Source organism: Salvelinus namaycush, chromosome 19, assembly GCF_016432855.1.
Source record: "Salvelinus namaycush isolate Seneca chromosome 19, SaNama_1.0, whole genome shotgun sequence".
Classification (NCBI taxonomy): Eukaryota; Metazoa; Chordata; class Actinopteri; order Salmoniformes; family Salmonidae; genus Salvelinus; species Salvelinus namaycush.
This window is the reverse complement of record NC_052325.1, coordinates 14,486,036-14,506,489: the sequence shown is the minus strand read 5'-3', so window position 1 is coordinate 14,506,489 and position 20,454 is coordinate 14,486,036. Positions and strand designations below refer to the sequence as shown.

The window sequence follows — 20,454 nt, the reverse complement described above, 5'->3', positions numbered from 1 at the left end:
AACGACTTTATCATACACTAGCTGTATACAAGGAAGTTCAGTGGTAGAGACAGGATGTCCTATCCAAATGACTGTATGAATTATGGGGGGTGAAAGACTCCCTCTCTTATTTGGAAAGGGTAGCCCCATGTCTGTTTGGGCTGTTTAGCTAGACCCACATTATTTATTTGCAAACAGGTACAAACAGGTGCTGTGAATTAAACAAAGAGGCATACCACTGTATCCTCTGAACATAAAATTCCACCAACAGGTCCAGTCTTTGCTGTGCATCTTGTGTATCTTATTCTCCCACTCCCAGGATTTCCTGACAACATTCTCTCTCAGAATAAGACTACAACTCCCCCTGTTTTCAACAGCACCTGTGGTGCTTTGGGATTTCACAGCGGCCATTTCCCTTCCTGTACAGCTACAGTCATTCAGTTTCTATTGAGATAGTCAAAACTATTTTTAAACCTGTACAAAAATTCAGACTTCCTCAGAATTAAGGCCAGTCCAATTCAACATAAAGCAGTATGGATATTCCAAAGATAATGTGATGTTTGTGATTGTGAATCAAGTCTCCCCAAAGACCGCAGAACTAGGCCACATTGAAACGCCTAGGAGCATTTAATCATCACTGCCACAGTTAATATGTATATATATTTTTATTTATTTAACTAAGCAAGTCAGAACAAATTCTTATTTACTATGACTGCCTACCCCGGCCAAACCCGGACGACACTGGGCCAATTGTGAGCCGCCCTATGGGACTCCCAATCACAGCCGGATGTGATACAGGCTGGATTCGAACCAGGGACTGTAGTGACACCTCTTGCACTGAGATGCAGTGCCTTGACCGCTGTGCCTCTCGGGAGCGTTATAATATAGTGCTATTTCTATAGTTTTTTTATTACAATTTTAGTTATTTTATTTCACTTAGTCCTGCATGTTGGAGCTTGAAGCCTAAGATAATCACAACTGCAACCCTGTACATGTGACTATTAATCACGGAATCTGAGCGAGATTCACCATAGAAGCACCAGTACTGTACTGTGCTACACTGCTGTTTCCTGTGGGAAGGTTTCCCTCTGGTGGTCACAAAGGGTACAACTAACCCCCTCTCAGGACGGGATAATATTGCTATCATTACCACCAGCCATAGTGATTAACTGCATTTATTGTAATACATGGTCAGGTGCTGCTTGGGAAACCAATTAATTGAGTGCTGCTGCTCCCTTCTGGTAGAATGATGACAACTCACTCTGCACCATTCAATAACATTGTCATAGACAGGATACAATACCATGAAATACAACAGGGCCTATTTTACTAGTATGCAGGTGGTCAAAATGATCATCAAGGCATCAAAGTGTAGTCATGGCTGGGGCTGTGTAGTCATGGTTGGGGCTGTGTTGTCATGGCTGGGGCTGTGTAGTCATGGTTGGGGCTGTGTAGTCATGGCTGGGGCTGTGTAGTCATGGCTGGGGCTGTGTAGTCATGGCTGGGGCTGTGTAGTCATGGCTGGGGCTGTGTAGTCATGGCTGGGGCTGTGTAGTCATGGCTGGGGCTGTGTAGTCATGGCTGGGGCTGTGTAGTCATGGCTGGGGCTGTGTAGTCATGGCTGTGTGCATTGTATATGATCATAACATTTAAGAAGTTATTGAGTGAATGGTGAGACACCTGCCAGTATAAGCATCAAACATTTCAGATCACACACAGTGACAGAGGCTGACACTGCTGTCATCATCATCATCACTGGCATCATCAGCCAGGCTCTCCAGTAATAGGCCATGATTCTGAGTCTGTCCGTCCGTCCCTCAGTCACTCTGTAAAGCAGATGGCATCATAGTAGAATAGATAATGTTCCATCAGACCCACAAGCCATGGTTCATTTAAAATAATTATTGTACACCACCACCAGTATCTACCAGATCAAAACTTCTAGTACCAGCAGTGTCCATTTCCACATGATGGCAATTGTATCTCCTAGTCCCCCCAGTCCAACTCCCCTGGTCAGGGTCAGGCCAGTCTGACAGCGCCCAGGAAAGTGGAGTCTCCGTCCAGAGAAACTTTGGCTGTAGAGCGAGGGATCAACAGCTCCACACTGTCCCCGACCTCCAGCTTCACTATACCTACAGAGAACACAGTTAACACACTCAGAAACAGCACACAAACACACGCATTCACACACAAAGACAGACTCACCTCCTGTGTAACAGGTGTTGTATGGGTAGACAGGGTTCATGTTCTGGATACAGCGGAACAATGTGACATGCTGAGCTTCATCTCCCACCACGTTCCTCTTCTTCCTGATCACCACATGACCCATGGCAAAGGTCGTATCCATGTAGTACACCTACATGGGGGGGGGGGGGGGGGGGGGGTGATAGTTACTTTTGGGTTTTTGAGCCATTGTGAACACTATTGCAGTACACCTGGAGAGGGGGAGAGTTAGGGCTTGTGAGCTGTCTATGTGATACACCTATTTTCCACCTGAAGGAGACTAGCTCTCACCTGACTGTAGACAAAGTAGTATCCCTCCTCTCTGACCAGGATGCTGTCGCTCTCTGCCTCCAGGGCGGAGCCTCTTCTAAGCCCCGCTTGCCAGGGGATCCCTGTGTAAGGCTCCAACGCAAACTCTGCACAACACCAGAACACACACACCATGCATCAGTCAATCTAAACATGATGAACTATCTAGCCTCAGACTGTATGTCCTTCAATCAACTTAAGTATTTCTGGTTTAAAAAAAAGAATGTGTCTGACTGCATTTCCAGGTTCAGTACCTTTCTGGAATGTTTTCCTGTTGCTATCTGCCAGCATCTGTAGACAAGGCTGAGACACTAGCGGGAGGGGAAGACAGAGGGACAGTTTTGCATTGATTCAATAACCTCACCATGTACAAGATTAGTTATTTCTAGTCAGAGAGAGAGGAGAGGAGAGAGGAGAGAGTGAGCAAGATTATAAACATGAAACTTTGCAGCTTGCCAGAAATAACTCAGTTCAGTGTTCAAATGTTCAAAACAACAGACCCGTTTCACAGAATATGAGCTAAAAATAGCACAGCATTGACACTGACAAAGTGTTATATGAGAGAAAAGTAATGTCCACAACTCTAGTATGCTCCCATGGTGATTTAATCAAATGCACAATAAGACAACGTTTTGATACGAGGTGGATCTTCGTCAGGTTAAATCACTATGGGATCATACCAGAGTTGATACCAGAGTTTGATACGAGGTGGATCTTCGTCAGGTTAAATCACTATGGGATCATACCAGAGTTGATACCAGAGTTTGATACGAGGTGGATCTTCGTCAGGTTAAATCACTATGGGATCATACCAGAGTTGCGGACATTACTTTTTTTCTTTGATACGTTCTTCGGTCCTGCACCAGATAAGTGTGTGCATATTTAAATTTTTTCTAACGTGCTATATGACCCACTTCAACATGTCAAACAGACACAAATAGTCCCACTGAATAGTATTGTTAGTCTTGCCTGAGTTCTCAGTTCCTGTGCCCACACTCCTCTTCCTGACGAAAGACAGCCCAGGCTGGGGGTCAGGGGGGTGTGGAGGGTCTGGGCTGCTCCTTCTGGCTCTGCTGCTCATCTGCTGCATTGTCTGGGTAATGCATCAGAAACTGAAGGTTACTTCCGTAACCCGGGTTCTCTGATAATGAGTGATATGTCTTACAATGAGGGAGTTCGATTAAATGCAACGAGCTATCGGCCTGTGACATAAACAAGCAAAAGCAATGAGGGAGGAACGCCCTTCTCAAATCGCAACAAGCTCTCACAGTCATGTCAGAAGACATTTATCCATGTTTCTCAAAAGTCACATTTCAAAGTTTTTCCAAAGTCAAATTTCTAAATGTTTGGATACTTTTCTGTATCGTTCCAAGGTTAAGTTGAGGCATTAACTCCAAATTCTTACGGTTAGGCATGAACTCTGAATGGTTAGGGTAATGGTTAAGGTTTGGGACGAGCTTAAAACAAAATGATCAAAAACAACTCTCTAGCACTGGATTCGAACATGCAACATTTGGAACCAGAGGTAGATGCTTGTAATCATCCACAACACCCAGGCCAGGGCAATTCCAGTCCTCGGGGGCCTGATTGGTGTCACACTTTCCCCCCATCCCCAGCAAACACACCTGATTTAAACTAATTGCATTTTTAACTGAAGATCACGATTAGTTGATTATTGGAGTCAGGTGTGTTTGAGGTCTTGGCTGATTTATTTTTGGCTGATTCATTACAGTGAATTATAAGTGAAATAATCTGTCTGTAAACAATTGTTGGAAAAATTACTTGTGTCATGCACAAACTAGATGTCCTAACCGACTTGCCAAAACTATAGTTTGTGAAAAATGCATTTGTGGAGTGGTTGAAAAACGAGTTAATGACTCCAACCTAAGTGTATGTAAACTTCCAACTTCAACTGTATATTATGTATGTATGTATGTATATATATTACAGACCACAGCATCAGATATGAACATGTAAATGTCTTACCTCTCCATGCCTAGCCTCTTGTTGCTCCTCTCTCCTGCGGAAGACCTCTGACCGGAGCTCCTCAACCTCGGCCCTAAGGGCCAGCAGGTGGTACAGAGACAGAGCAGAGAGAGACGAGGAGGTGACCGCTGCAAGAGTCAGCAGCAGGACCAGCCAGGACAGCCTCCGACCTCCAGACTCCTGCCCAGAAGCAGGTCCACCACCCTCGGGATTTGGACCTGCAGATGCCATCACAGGGCCCAGACAGCCTCCTCTGTAGTCAAACAGGCTGCATGACCTGCCTTCTGAATCAAATCACATGTATTTGTCACATGTGGCGAATAGAACAGGTGTAGACCTTACCGTGAAATGCTCACTTACAAGCCCTTAACCAACAATGCAGTTGAAGAAATAGATAAACAGCGAGTAGCAGCAATGTAAAAACAAAAGGATGGGGGGGGGGGTCTCCTCTTGGGTTAGTAATGCTGGATCTTTAGCCTTTAGTTAATGTTACTCTCTCTCCGGTCTTACCTTCTCTCCTGTCTCAGTGTCTGCACCCTGTACTGTAATGTTGCATAAGGAAGGGTAGAACAGCAGCTTCCCTCCTCTGTTCCGCTTGATTAACCACACGCAGAACTTCCTGCTCTGATGACGGCCCAGCCAAACCACTCTCCTTCACTTTTTACCCGTCTACGCGCTGTCCATCCTCCCCACTCTAAACGACAAACTCTGCTTGCTCCATCCACATTAGTCTGAAAGGGCACAGCAGGGGTGAGACATCTGATCCAGATTATAGTCACAGCTGATATGCCAAGCTTTAAAACGTGTCAAATCACACAATGTGGCGTGGAAGAGGAAAGGGTAGAAATATGATGACTCTTAGATGGCTAAGTAAAAAAGGAAGTGCAGAAATCACCCTTGCCTCTTAAAAACCTGCATAGCAAAACTAAACTGCATTAACAAAAAGTATTTGCAGCCAACTTCTTTCAGGGAATGTGGAACCAGACATTTTACAGACAAAAACATTTGTCTGAACATCACAGACAGTTGAGCAGAATCCTGACTTTATTCAGTTATTGCATGTTACTGTACAGAGAATAGAAAGTGAGATTGTGTACTTAGAAAAGAAGAATGAATATAAAAAAAAACATCAACACTAGAGTAGGGAAATGAGTGCAATGGTTGTTTTCCTAAACAGAATGGATGAACAGTACAAATTCAGTTAATGAAAAGGTACAGAGCGCTCAACTACAATACCCATAAGCCTCCTGTTCAGAGAAGAGTGAACATTCATCACCATCATCATGCATTTAGTGCTTCAACATATCAGTATGTTAACATATGAACACTTCAGTACATCAATAATACCCATGCATCCTTCTCTCCTGCATATTGTCAGCTTCCACACCATTCTGAGAAGAATTCATCATCGAATAACTGTACAAAGGCTATTTTACACAATGCCAGTGCAAACATGTAGAATAGCAATTGCTTTGAGACAAAACATTCAGTTCGATTTTAAATGATTTCACAATGGGACCTCGTCGGTGGTTGGTAATCGGGCAGGGCCAAAGATTCTATCAGCAAAGTATTTGAAAAAAAGTCCCACACCTATCAACTCGATCAACAACTTTGGTGTGAGTCTGGGCCAATTCCAGTCAATTCAGAAATTGCATTGCACTCTTAGAACGTCTAACTATGTCCAAGTTATCTTACAGTAATTTAAAAGAAATGGGTATTGACTCCCGCTGTTTATGGCACATTGCCAGGTCATTGTCTACAGGTAGTGGTGTGTGTAACTGACAGGATCTGATTGTGACAGCACAGCACACACTCACACACACTTTGATATGGCAGCAAGCCAGTCAGTTCCTGCCATTGAAATATTTTGGCAGTCTACTCTCAGAGAGGGTAGACTGGTACTATAAGGTCTATAAACACAAATGCATCAACACAGACTCAGTAAAGTGTTTGTCCATCATACACACACAACAAGCCAACCACTGCAGACAAAGCATGCACCCCTTGCTGGGTTACAAAACGTCCCACATAACGCTGTATAATGCTGGGGATCTCACACTGTGCAGAGCTTCTCTTCATGTAAAGCACACTGGTAGACTCACATCCACACTGACTGTACATTCAGTAGGTAATTGCCTATATATTGTAAAATAAGTGCGCTATTTAAAAGTTAACAGTTAAAACCAGAAACGTCACCAACACTGAGACGGTTTCATCTCACTGTGATGGAAAGAGTTTAGTCTGAAGTTAGACTCTAGAGCCAACATGTCTGCTGAGTGTCTCTGTTGTGTCAGAATGGCTTTGATACTGTAGAACTGCACTGCAGCATGCTGCACTGAGACTGAGAGCAGGGTCATATTCATTAGGGCACAATGTAGCAAAACATTTTACAATGGACAACTAAACATTAGCATTTCTTTTTGGACATGTTTCATTACATTTCCTTTTGTTTGGTGCATAATGAATAGGACCCAGCACAGTAAGAGTGTATTCTTGTCTAGCTCACAAGCACACCTGAATCAACTTCTCAACTAATCATCAAGCCCTCAATGAGCAGTGTTTTCCAAGGCTACAACAAAAATGTGTACTGTTGGGGGTACTCAAGGACCAGGGTTGGGAAACACCGGTCTAGCTCACCTTCAGTCACTGGGAGACATGCAGGAAAGGTTAATTAGCTTGTGAAAAGCACTCCAAGAGGATAAAGGCATTTCTCCACAAGAGCCATGGGGAGAGATGAGACACTAGCCTACTTGAAGGAACAATTATGTTGAGAAGAATAGAATACAAATAATAATACAACTTAGTCCCACTCAAGTCTCAAGGCAATAACACAGGGATCAGAATTCAATCATTACACACCCAACACACACTCTATCTAACCAAAGCCTGTGTGTACCTGGCTCAAAGGAAGTATAAAGTAGAGCCAGGTGTTTTTTCAGGCCATGGTATTTGGAAGAGTGCACTTTGATTTTTAATAGTGTGCAGAACATTGCAGATAGATGTGTATTGTACAGACAGACACGGCTCACGTCATAACCTGAAGTTCACATCCAACTAAAAGCCCTGGTGTTGCCGACCAAGATAAAGGGTCATGGGTAAACTACGCAAAAAGTTGACAAACAGTTCCGGCCACATCTGAGTTTATATTTATTGTCAGAGAACATAAGAACGGGACCTTTGCAAAAAAGGAATATAATCTGGGAATTTATAACAAAACAGTTTGGGAGTGAAACTTGCAGTTTGTGCATGCAGCTTTTCAATGTGCCACACAGTCTACAGAGAACCAATATGGTACAGCCCATATGGTAATCTACCAGCTGATATGAACATGATTTTATATTATGAAGCCTTTAAGATACTCACACATTTAACTTTAAACAGCGTGTCCTGAAATAGCATAGATTATATAATTTTAAAAAATGCCAATATCTTGGGTCTTACGTCCTTACAACAGGCACAACTTTTATTGAATTAGTGAAAAGCTATCATATTTGTCAAACATTTCTTATTGAGTTACTGAAATGCTATTACGCTAATCAAACATTTTTATTGATTTACTGAAATTCTGTTATGTTCTTTGCAAAAACTGTGGTTGTGTTGTGTCTGACAGTATGAACATGGTTGTGTGTATGGTGTGTGTGTAAGCCATTCAAAGAAGGCCATAACAAGTACATATTCACCCATGCATTCATAGTTCAAACACAAAAGCATTTCCATGTTAATCATCCCCCCACATCAAACACTGTCCCCCTCCAAAAATACTCCCCAATTGTTTGATCTGGTACAATTACACCAACGGAATAAGATGATAAAAACCAAACCCCCCAAAAAACATAGAAATGTACATTCTCTCCAACCTGACCCTAGTAGTTGAGCCCAGTTTAGTTACTCCTGTTCATTCAAATGGAGTCAATACCCACTCTCCTGTATCCTACTATCACACCAACTCCATGACCTGGTCCAGGAACAACCCATAACCCACCATAGGTACTTAAAGTAGATCATAAAGAACTGGACAGGTATAAGCAATAAGGTAGTGGTTGGCTGCACCTTGCCCTAGCTTTTCCATTTTGCTTATTAGACTTATTCAATCATTTCCGATCTACACAACTGCCTAGGGAGTATGGAATGCAGGGTTATCTCTAGACCAGACACAGTCTTCCTCCGTCCCCACTAGACTAGATGATGGTGACGCTGGCAGTGGACTGGACGCTCTCCTCGTGGGCGTGGCTCTTCATCAGGTCCTTGACAAACTGCTCGAGGGCGGCGAAGTAGCCCTGGCACTGCCACGTGTCGTTGTGCGTGCCCTCTGGGAAGATGGCCAGCCGTTTAGTCCGCGCCGGCGACAGCTCGTACAGCTGCTTCATCATGACGGGTGGGATGAGCTGGTCTGACAGGCCTGACACGAACAGCGAGGGCATCCGGCACAGCGCCACCTGTCTGTAGGACAAGAACTGGTTCCGGTAGCACAATAGGGGCAGTAGCCTCATTGGCAAGAAGGAGAAGAGTGTGGCGGCCATGTGGGGGATGCTGAGGAAGGTGTTCTCTACCACGATGGCCGCCACGCGGTGAGGGTTGGCCGAGGCCAGGCGTACCGCCACCGCCCCCCCCAGAGAGCGGCCGAACAGCATCACCTTGGTCTTGTCTAGGTCGGGCCGGGTCATCACATAGTCCAGAGTGGCCTGTGCGTCCAGGTACAGGCCATCCTCACTTGGCTCACCTTCACTCTTCCCATACCCCCGGTAGTCCACCAGCACCACGTTGGCCTTCAGGTTCACCAGCATCAGGAGTGCGTTGGGCACCCGGTGCCCGATGTTGCCCGCATTGCCGTGGAAATAGAGGATGGTGGGTGGGGCCGTGGAGCAGGGGTTAGATGCATTGCCGGGGGCGACCCCGGGTTTGCCCAGGCTGTCTCCACCGGTGTAGCGGAGCAAGATAAGATTGAGGCGCACGCCGTCCTTGGTGTGGATGTAGACATTCTCATGGGGGATGCCTATGGGCAAGGGCACGTATAGACGGGAGGAGGAGGGCTGGTCGGGGAAGTAGAGCAGCACGTCCTGGAACTTGTAAAGAATGCCAGCCACCGAGGCCAGGATGAGAGCCAGGAGGAAGAAGCCTCCATAGAGGTGGAAGGTGAGGATGAGGGCCAGGAGGGAGATGCGACAGGCACCCCAGGACCAGGAGGCCAAGGCCAGGGCACAGCGCTCCACCGAGCCCCACAGCCTCCACGGCTTCTCCATGGCACAGAGAAGACACACAGGATCACACCACCACACACACTCTGTGCAGAGAGAGAGGAGGAAGTAGATTGGGGGGAAGGGGAGTGGGGGAGAAGAAATTGAGTGGGGGAGAAGAAATTCAAAGTTGTGACTCATGCACTGCACTAGACGATACCACTTGAGGTTCTTCACCTCCTCTCACAATTTACAGATCAGCCAGCCTACCACAGGTGGTAACAAGGTCATTAAATAAATAATGTAAACCTTAGAGATATGAGACACCAGTGGAGCCAAACACACACAAAATGACACTATCAGCCGATATGCTGCCTGGCCTCAATGTTAAAGTATGCGTGTCTTTGGAATAACTCCAGTCTCAGTGGTGGTTAAACTGGAGAATTAGGCTGATGGCTTTCACCCTTGGGTCATTAACATTGTACTATATGAGAGTAGCGAGTACTTTCCCCGCATCATTCCAATGTTTGGCATTAATCTGCCAGGCCATTAAACGGATTAGAACCAAACACGCCTCAGTTACACAAAACCTGGTTGCTACTGCGAATCAGCACCACTGTGAATTGGTTGGCAAATATGAGACAGGTCTTTCACCATACAAAATATAGTATGGTTGGTTCTAATGCACATCTGAATAAGTAATTGTAATAGAACACAGATTTGCTGATAAATTCCCTCCATGTTACATAAGAGGTGGTGTTTTAGAGCTGAAAACACTCGAGGCATGACATGCCAAACTGACAAATGGATCAAATAAGGAATGCAGCCTTGTCAACATCATCAGACAAGTTGCCAACATAAACAATTAATGACATGTAGTCGTCAACAACAAAGACTATTTGAACAATTAGTTAACTATTTACTACACTGTAAGTTAACTTGAAAAGGGGCGGCTAGTGGTAACCAGGCAGTGCATGCAGAAACGTTAGCTAGTTAACATTAACTATGTAAAAGTCACCAAGTTGTCAAGTTTGAAAATGTGTATGCACCGAAATACTACATTACTTTGGCTAGCAAGCAAGCATGCCGCTCATCTCTGTGTGAACTACGATTTGCAATTCACAGTGGAAAATGCCAGTTAGCTAGCCACATAATTAGCCACCTTGTTGTTGGCTAACAAGCTAGCCACAATTTGGCACGTATAGCTAGCGAGCTACACACTTACCTCCCTCTCATAATTTTTCGATTCAACTGCATGCAGCGAGGTAAACAAATTGCACATTAAACGCAGTCAATGCCATTCGGTCCAGAAGCTAACACAAAATGTATATTCAGATATGAGCAGCTATAAATAAACAACCCGACAGACAAGCTAATGCAGTTATGCAGCTAGCTACTTCCTGTATAGTGTTTCTTCACTCATGTCACTTTGATAAATTCCGTGTAGAACGTGGCAAACAAAGAACAAGGTTCCACATTAACTTAAACGTGCAAAAAACAGATGTAGTTCCACTGGTCTCCACTAGATGGTAATGTGTGAATATGGCTTTTGCTGGCCAAGGCCCACTGAGTGATGCCAAACTGGAGCGTCTCACAGTAATCCATGGTCCACAGGCATAAGAAGAACAAATGAGCAGTATTTAGACAAATGCAACACCTCTAAATTATGGCAAAGTAAGTGAAAACCTCTGTTCAGTTATTATTTTCATAAAACATTGTAGAATATCAGTAGTGCTATCAACTGCAAGGTAGAGAAACAATTAAAATAGCTAGTGACTGATGGTGATAAAGCAGAATCATGGGACCCCCGTGGAAGTTGAAAATATTTTAAGCAGAATGTGTCAGCACTAAAACTTTGTCGGAATATCTCATGATAGAACAGCATTCAGTCAAAAGTTTTAACACACCTACTCATTGCAGGGTTTTTCTTTATTGTTACTGTTTTCTACATTGTAGAAAAATAGTGAAGACATCAAAACGATGAAATAACACGTATAGAATCATGTAGTAACCAAAAAAGTGTTAAACAATTTAAAATATATTTGAGATTTGAGATTCTTCAAAGTACACGGCCTTTGCCTTGACAACAGCTTTGCACAAGCTTGACATTCTCTCAATCAGCTTCATGAGTCACCTGGAATGCATTTCAATTTACAGGTGTGCCTTGTCAAAAGTTAATTTGTGGAATTTCTTTCCTTCATAATACATTTGAGCCAATCAGTTGTCTTAGGAGTAGGAGTAGTAGGAGTAGTATACAGAAGTAGGAGTAGTATACAGAAGATAGCCCTATTTGGTAAAAGACCAAGTCCATATTATGACAGGAACAGTTCAAATAAGCAAAGAATAATGACAGTCCATCATTACGTGGAAAATCTCAAGAACTTTGAAAGTTTCTTCAAGTGCAGTCACAAAAACCATCAAGTGCCATGATGAAACTGGCTCTCATGAGGACCGCCACAGGAAAGGAAGACCCAGAGTTACTTCTGCTACAGAGGATACGTTCATTAGAGTTAACTGCATGTCAGATTGCTACCCAAATACATGCTTCACAGACTTCAAGTAGCAGACACATCTCAACATCAACTGTTCAGAGGAGACTGCAGGGTCGAATTACTGCAAAGAAACCCCTACTAAAGGAGACCAATAAGAAGAAGAGACTTGCTTGGGCCAAGAAACACAAGCAATGGACATTTTTTATGAAAAAAAATATTTTACCTTTATTTAACTAGGCAAGTCAGTTAAGAAGAAATTCGTATTTACAATGACGGCCTAGGAACAGTGGGTTAACTGCATTGTTTAGGGGCAGATTGACAGATTTTTACCTAGACCGGTGGAAATCTGTCCTTTGGTATGATGAGTCCAAATTTGAGATTTTTGGTTCCAACTGCAGTGTCTTTGTGAGATGCAGAGTAGGTGAACGGATGATCTCCGCATGTGTGGATCCCATCATGAAGCATGGAGGAAGAGGTGTGATGGTGTTGGGGTGCTTTGCTGGTGACACTGTCTGTGATTTATTTAGAATTCAAGGCACACTTAACCAGCATGGCAACCACAGCATTCTGCAGCGATTTGCCATCCCATCTGGTTTGAGCTTAGTCAGACTATCATTTGTTTTTCAACAGGACAATGACCCAAAACACACCTCCAGGCTGTCTAAGGACTATTTGACCAGAAGGGGAGTGATGGTGTGCTGCATCAGATGACTTGGCCTCCACAATCACCCGATCTCAACCCAATTGAGATGGTTTGGGATGAGTTGGACTGCAGAGTGAAGGAAAGCAGACAAAAAGTGCACAGCATATGTGGGAACTCCTTCAAGACTGTTGGAAAATCATTCCTCATGAAGCTGGTTGAGAGAATGCCAAGTGTGCAAAGGGTGGCTACTTTGAAGAATCTCAAATATAAAATATATTTTGATTTGTTTAACACTTTTTTGGTGACTACATGATTCCATATGTGTTATTTCATAGTTTTGATATCTTCACTATTATTCTACAATGTAGAAAATAGTAAAAATAAAGAAAAACCCTTGAATGAGTAGGTGTGTCCAAACATTTGACTGGTACTGTACATCATGATCACTTAATTCTCAACCCACCATAAAAACAGTGACACTGAGGAAATAAATAGGGTCGTGGTGTGTGTGTTTGTCTAACGACATATACTGTACAAACAAAAACAAACATGCAACTACATGGTTATGTCAGCACGTATTTGAGTACACAAACAGCGGTGTCATACACAGGGTATCAATTTCTATCCAACATAATTATTTAAAATGATGGAAACAGCACAGTGTTGTTTACTGCTGACATCAATTGCTCCATCTCTCAACTCCCACCCCAGTGTCCTTTTAATGAAAGGCAGAGCTACAGAAGAATAAACTGCATCCCCACAGCATACACATCTCACCCCATATTCTGCTGATCAACAAGAACACTAGCAAGAGTGACTCTGCTGCTTTGATACCAGAGGTTTAGGTTAGCCACAGAGAGCTCAATAAACCAAACACATAAATAGGCTACCGTTCTACAGTTGAATGTATGTAACAATAAAAGCAGGACTTACAATAAAACAACCATACAGCATTTTGTTTCCCCCCCCAAAAAACACACAGGGTGACTCTGAGGGTAGGTTCTGGTGTGTTTAATGTTACTAACTTGTCGTCCTCCGCAGGAGGACCTTGCTAGGAAGGAACAGACAGACAGACAGACAGACAGACAGACAGACAGACAGACAGACAGACAGACAGACAGACAGACAGACAGACAGACAGACAGACAGACAGACAGACAGACAGACAGACAGACAGACAGACAGACAGACAGACAGACAGACAGACAGACAGACAGACAGACAGACAGACAGACAGACGATGTGTAGAGACTGAGACACAGCTCTTGACCACTCTGCTCCTCAGTCCTTCAACTTGATTTATCTGATTATCTGATTCACAGATGTTAACTCACAACAGAATCCTTGAGAAGGAGAGTCGGTTTTCTCTGGATCTTGTAAGACAAATGGAATAGAATGTGAGATAGATAGAGAGAGATTTAAGGTATAGTATTGAGTAAATGAATAAAACAGGTAAATTAGATATGTGCATCAAAGTACATGTTCAATAACAAGTGGCATTGTTGATACTGAGGTGTGTGAAGAGCATGATACCATATAGTCATAGAAGTCATCATAGAGAGACAGACAATCACCCCTGTCAACAAGATTCCCTGCTGTCGTTCACACTCTATAGGCCCCAGCTGTGTCTAAGAGGTGGGGTCACCAGAGGTCAGGAGCTGTCACTCCAGGATGACAGCTAAGGGGGTCAAAGATCAGTGTTCACAGCAACATTAACTTCCTGGAAACGGTGTATCTGTTCATGTCGACATTACCCTATTGGAAGTCCTTTATCCACAGGACTGAAAGACAGTCTCATGTCTAGATTGTTTACTGAAATGGACTTGTGGGAAGAGCTTAGCTGCTTGCTGTGTATTTCTGCCCGATTGGCATCAAGAGTAGAGTACAGCTGGATCCAAGCATATCTTCACTTCTGTCAATGGGTAATGAGTAATGTATAAGCTATAAAGATATATTCAAGACAGCCCCCACTGTTAGGAAAAGAAAAGTAATTAGCATGAATGAGCCAACAATACAACATAAATTCACATGAGGACACACCCAATCCCACAGAAGTATGCGCAGGCTTGCACACGCACGCATGCATTCGCATGCATGCAGGCACGCTCAAGCGCATAAATGCACAACACACACATGTTTGTCTTGGGTTATAGGAGACTGACATTGTGTTGGGTGCAGTTTATAAGAGATTGACAGCTGGCAAGTTCACTTTATCTACCTACGACTCAATTACCTTAGTCATGCCAGTCAAAACAGCTATTATACGTACGTACGCATGCATGCACGCACGCACACACAAACACACACACACACACACACACACACTCTTCTGGGCACTTTCCCCAATCCCACGACTCAATTACTTTAGATGTGGCAGCAGTCTAAACAGCCGGCGGCCCCCTGCTCAATAACAGTTAATATAACACAGAGGCACTGGGACGGGCTGGCTGGGGATATGATAGCATCACACCAAGAGACACGCTTGTCATTCACCTCACGTCACTCAGAGGAGTGCTTGGACCATACAGTAGGACGCAATGAATGAGATAAAATGTCAGCCTCTTGAATCAAGTGAGTGAAAAATATTTCAAGCAAAGAAGTACTCTCTATTTCTTTTTCAAGTAATGGAATGTGCTTAGCATCCCCTCTATCCATTTTTGTCACACATGTCACACAATTTTGGCTTAAATGTTATGGCATTGGTCTTGATTGCTGTTGCTTATTTGTATAGATGACTATATGTTGAATATTGTGTTATTGATGTGATACTGCCCAGCCATTGGTTGTGATACTCAAGGTGACAGATTTGAAGTCTGTGACTATAGTACAGTAGACAAGTGGTCACCTTGGAGACGAGCATGGCAGTGAGTCAGAGAGTACAGCTATAGCAACAACTCAGTTAGACATTTCATCCATTACTGCCCACACCTAGCCCCAGGCCCAGTATGTGTGTGTGGGACAACCTGAGGATGACACAGACCTCACCTGACAGAGACATCAGAGCGGTAAAGTGCATCCTCCATTTTCTCCAGATTCGTAATTAACAGAAGCTGCTGCTCAACTCTGCTCTGATGTCTTTGTTCTCAACGCCAATCACTGAGCGCTAACGCCAGTGTGTCCAGTACAGTGAGGGCCTGATAGCTAAGAGTAATAGCTGGTCCTATCTGGGCCCACTAGGCTGCTCCACACCATGCCTGCCAGGAATAAATTGGGTGGAAATTGCTGCATGTCTCAGGCGGCAATTAGAGGGCCTCCTGTGGCGAAGAGGCAGACATTAACTAATAAAGGCTACATTTCCCTTGCAAATGAGCATCCCAGCATCCAGCTCTCTCTCTTGCCCGCCTCACCCACCCGAGCAGATGAATGCATATCATTCCCTTAACCCAAGGATGGGGGAAGGAGAGATGGGGGGGAGCATGGGTGACCTCAAGGTAGATAAAAGGGACGCCTCAAACCGAACCTTTAAAGTCATCTGAAGAATAACATAGAAAGTCTAAGTCGCAGCACACTACACTCTCTGTGTGATCCATACACAGCACCATCATCATCCTTTCCGTCTAACTAAATCCTCTCTCTGTTACTGTAACTGCACCTGATTGTAACTATGGTGATGGACTAATGTGGTAATAGCTCAGTGCTGAAAATGCGTCACAACAGGTAGGCGGTGGGCCAGAGCATCGTATCTGCTTTAGTTTTCGAGATGATCGGTCTCTGGTGAGGGAGTAGCTGTTTTTTACGTTCTTTTTTTCTGAACACATTTCTGTTTGTTGGCAATGTCAATTCTTGCTATTTAAAAAAATACTTACTTTTATGTTCACTATCTGGACAGGCAAACGCTGCAAAGCACTAAAAAGTAAATCAATCAAAACTCATTGTAACGGTTCCATAACCACAGATGCTGGGAATCGGGAAGCAAGTACAGGGTGAGGATTTAATAATAAATAGACATGAAACTAACAAGAACAGTATCTGGACTAGAGAAACAAAACAATATAAATAAAGACACGGGAATGAAACTGAGGAAGTGACAGATTTAGGAGAGGCAATCATTGACGTGATGGAGTCCAGGCGAGTCTGATGAAGCACGGGTGCGCGTAATGATTGTGCCAGGTGTGCGTAATGATGAGCAGCCTGGCGAGCTTGAGCGCAAGAGAAGGGGAGCGGGAGCAGACATGACAGTACCCACCCCCTCTAGGGGCGCCACATGGCGTCCTACCTGGGCGAGCCTGACAGGCCGGCTGAGGCAAGAGAGCTCTACGAGCCGGCAGAGGCGTGGGAGCCCGACGAGCCGGCTGAGGTGCGGGAGCCCGACGAGCCGGCTGAGGTGCGGAAGCCCGACAAGCCAGCTGAGGCATGGCTTGGGAGCCTGCCGAGCCAACTGAGGCTTGTGAGCCTCTCGAGTCAGTTGAGGCAACCCCGGTTGCTTCAGCAGCGGCACTCGGACCCGACGTCACCCAAAAGATTATTTAAAAAATCCCTGATACTTCCAATTGCGGTGTCTTGATTCTGTAACGGTTCCGTAACCACAGGCGCTGGGAAATGGGATGCAAGTACAGGGTGAGGATTTAATAATAAATAGAAATTAAACAAAACAAGAACAGCGTCTGGATAAGAGAAACAAAACAATATCAATGCAGACACAGGAATGAAACTGAGGAAGTGACAGATTTAGGGGAGGCAATCAATGACGTGATGGAGTCCAGATGAGTCCGATGAAGCGCGGATGCGCGTAACGACGGTGACAGGTGTGCATAATGATGAGCAGCCTGGCGACCTCGAGCTCCAGAGAGGGGGAGCGGGAGCAGACATGACACTTGTGTACTATTCAGCTACCATCTCTGCTGATCACGTCTGCCGCTCACATTCTCTGTACGTACCTAAGGTACATAAACACAGCTAGTGACAGCTCGAGAGAGATTTTTATCCAAGAAACTGCTATCAGGTAGTCTTTTTTCAATATTTGTAATCTATGTACTTATAGAAACGTGATACAGTTAATGCAATCTGTAAAATAACGCAACCATAGAAAAATAACTGGTTAGCTAAAACAACTATACCTGTTGCTAGCTAGCAGGAGCAGATAGCTTCATCACTAGCATGCCGTTTGGCAGAGGGAGATTTTCTTATCTTTATTCCAAGTAATAATTTAAGACTACACAAATCTATAGGACAAGCCTGTTGTCTTTTCTTTGTGGGTTTTGTCTTACACTCCTAAGGATCTGACCTTTTTTTTTTTTTTTTTTTTTCGCCTGAAATGACATACCCAAATCTAACTGCAAATCTAATATTCTTGACACCATTTGAAAGGAAACACTTTGAAGTTTGTGGAAATGTGAAATTCATGTAGGAGATTATAACTCAATAAATCTGGTAAAAGATAATAAAACCAAAAAACAATGCGTTTTCGATTGTTGTTTTTTTCATAATTTTTGAAATGCAAGAGAAAGGCCATAATATAATATAGGGACACCGATCCTGTAGAGGCTACACTGCCTAGTACTGCCTGTACTTCTCAATCTCTACATCGGTTTGCTACATTAGTGACCAGGGTGGGATTCTTTCGATACACCTATTGGGCCTGGGTATACAAATGTACATTGAAGCATTTGTTGATGACAGTTCTACTGTCTATATCAGAGGCTCAGGCTTTTGGCATACAGTGCATGCGAAAAGTATTCGGAACCCTTGACTTTTTCCAAATGTTGCTACGTTACAGCCTTATTTTAAAATGTATACAAAAAAATATTATCAATCTACACCCAATACCCCATAATGAAAAAGCAAAAAATGTTTTTTAGACATTTTTGCAATATCAAAATTACATAAGTATTCAGTCCCTTTACTCAGTACTTTGTTGAAGCACCTTCGGCAGCGATTACAGACTTGAGTCTTCTTGGGTATGTCGCTACAAGCTTGGCACATCTGTATTTGGGGAGTTTCTTCCATTCTTCTCTGCAGATCCTCTCAAGCTATGTCAGGTTGAATGGTGAGCGTCGCTGGACAGCTATTTTCAGGTCTCTCCAGAGATGTTCGATGGGGTTCAAGTCCGAGCTATGACTGGGCCACTCAAGGACATTCAGAGACTTGTGCTGAAGTCACTCTTGCGTGGTCTTGGCTGTGTACTTAGGGTCGTTGTCCTGTTGGAAGGTGAACCTTTGCCCCAGTCTGAGGTCCTGAGCGCTCTGGAACAGGTAGGTTTTCATCAAGGATCTCTCTGTACTTTGCACCGTTCATCTTTCCCTCTGTCCTAATTAGTCTCCCTATCCCTGCTGCTGAAAAACATCCCCACAGCATGATGCTGCCCCCACCATGCTTCACCGTAGGGATGGTGCCAGGTTTCCTCCAGACGTGACGCTTGGTATTCAGGCCAAAGAGTTCAATCTTAGTTTCATCAGACCAGAGAATCTTGTTTCTCATGGTCTGAAGGTCCTTTAGGTGTCTTTTCGCAAACTCCAAGCAATCTGTCATGTTCCCTATACTGAGGATTGGCTTCCGTTTGGCCACTCTACCATAAAGGCCTGATTTGTGGAGTGCTGCAGAGATGGTTGTCCTTCTGGAAGGTTCTCCCATCTCCACAGAGGAACTCTGGAGCTCTGTCAGAGTGACCATTGGGTTCTTGGTCACCACGCTGACCAAGACCCTTCTCCTCCGATTTCTCAGTTTGGCTAGCTCTCGGAAGAGTCTTGGTGGTTCCAAACTTCTTCCATTTAAGAATGATGGAGGCCACTGTGTTCTTGGGGACCTTCAATGCTGCAGAAATTATTTGGCACCCTTCCACAGATCTGTGCCTCGACATCATCCTTTCTTGGAAATCTACGGACAATTCCTTTTACCTCGTGGGTTGTTTTTTGCTCTGACATGCCAAGTTATCTGTGGGACCTTACATAGACAGTTGTGTGCCTTTCCAAGTCATGTCCAATCTATTGAATTCACCACAGGTGGACTCCAATCAAGTTGTACAAACATCTCAAGGATGATCAACAGGATTCACCTGATCTCAATATCGAGCCTCATAGCAAAGGGTCTGAATAATTATGTCAATAAGGTATTTCTTTTTTTAAATGTTAATAAGTTTGAAAAAAATTCTAAAAGCCTGCTTTTGCTTTGTCATTATGGGGTATTGTGTGTAGATTGATGAGTAAAGAAAATATGTAATACATTTTAGAATAACGCTGTAATGTGGAAAAAATGTGGAAAAAGTAAAGGGGCCTGAATACTTTAGATGGTAAAGCTCTCATTTATAGACTACAACATTGTGCGATTTTGTGACCCACGGCACTTATCTCCATACAGTGCATTCGGAAAGTATTCAGACCCTTAGACTTTTTCCACATTTTGTTAAGTATATATGCATGAAACATACATTATGGGAAACGTCTCACTCAGTCAGTAGTAGAATAATGGATTGACAATAATTTGGCACCGTCAACTTTTAGAAGGTTAGTAGGAAAGTTACCCTATTCTTTAAACCACATAAATATATCACAACATTTAGTATTTGAAACTCAAACATTAATTTCTATAATTCTGCAGACTCTTTATCATTCTCCATACCTTATATTCCACTGCATCCAACATTATACATGCCCACCATGGTATTGGGCAGCTGCTAACATTTGAGAACTCATCTGGTTAAGAAATCAAACCG

General features: G+C 43.7%; 2 protein-coding genes across 2 annotated transcripts; both read right to left on the bottom strand.

Moving 5' to 3' along the window:
* Nucleotides 1-794: 794 nt before the first annotated feature.
* LOC120063752 (tumor necrosis factor ligand superfamily member 13B-like) lies at nt 795-5,117 on the bottom strand. The gene is made up of 7 exons (XM_039014045.1): nt 5,008-5,117; nt 4,498-4,781; nt 3,481-3,604; nt 2,766-2,822; nt 2,494-2,618; nt 2,185-2,335; nt 795-2,111 (listed from the first exon to the last, which is right to left on the bottom strand). Exons 2-7 carry the CDS (start codon nt 4,726-4,728, stop codon nt 1,999-2,001), a joined length of 801 nt encoding a protein of 266 aa, XP_038869973.1. The 5' UTR covers nt 4,729-4,781; nt 5,008-5,117; the 3' UTR covers nt 795-1,998.
* A 2,503-nt stretch (nt 5,118-7,620) lies between these two features.
* Nucleotides 7,621-11,081, bottom strand: LOC120064166 (protein ABHD13-like). Its single transcript, XM_039014550.1, has 2 exons — nt 10,897-11,081; nt 7,621-9,778 (listed from the first exon to the last, which is right to left on the bottom strand). The coding sequence occupies exon 2, from the start codon at nt 9,735-9,737 to the stop codon at nt 8,676-8,678; it is 1,062 nt and encodes a 353-aa protein (XP_038870478.1). The 5' UTR covers nt 9,738-9,778; nt 10,897-11,081; the 3' UTR covers nt 7,621-8,675.
* Between the last annotated feature and the right edge of the window lie 9,373 nt (nt 11,082-20,454).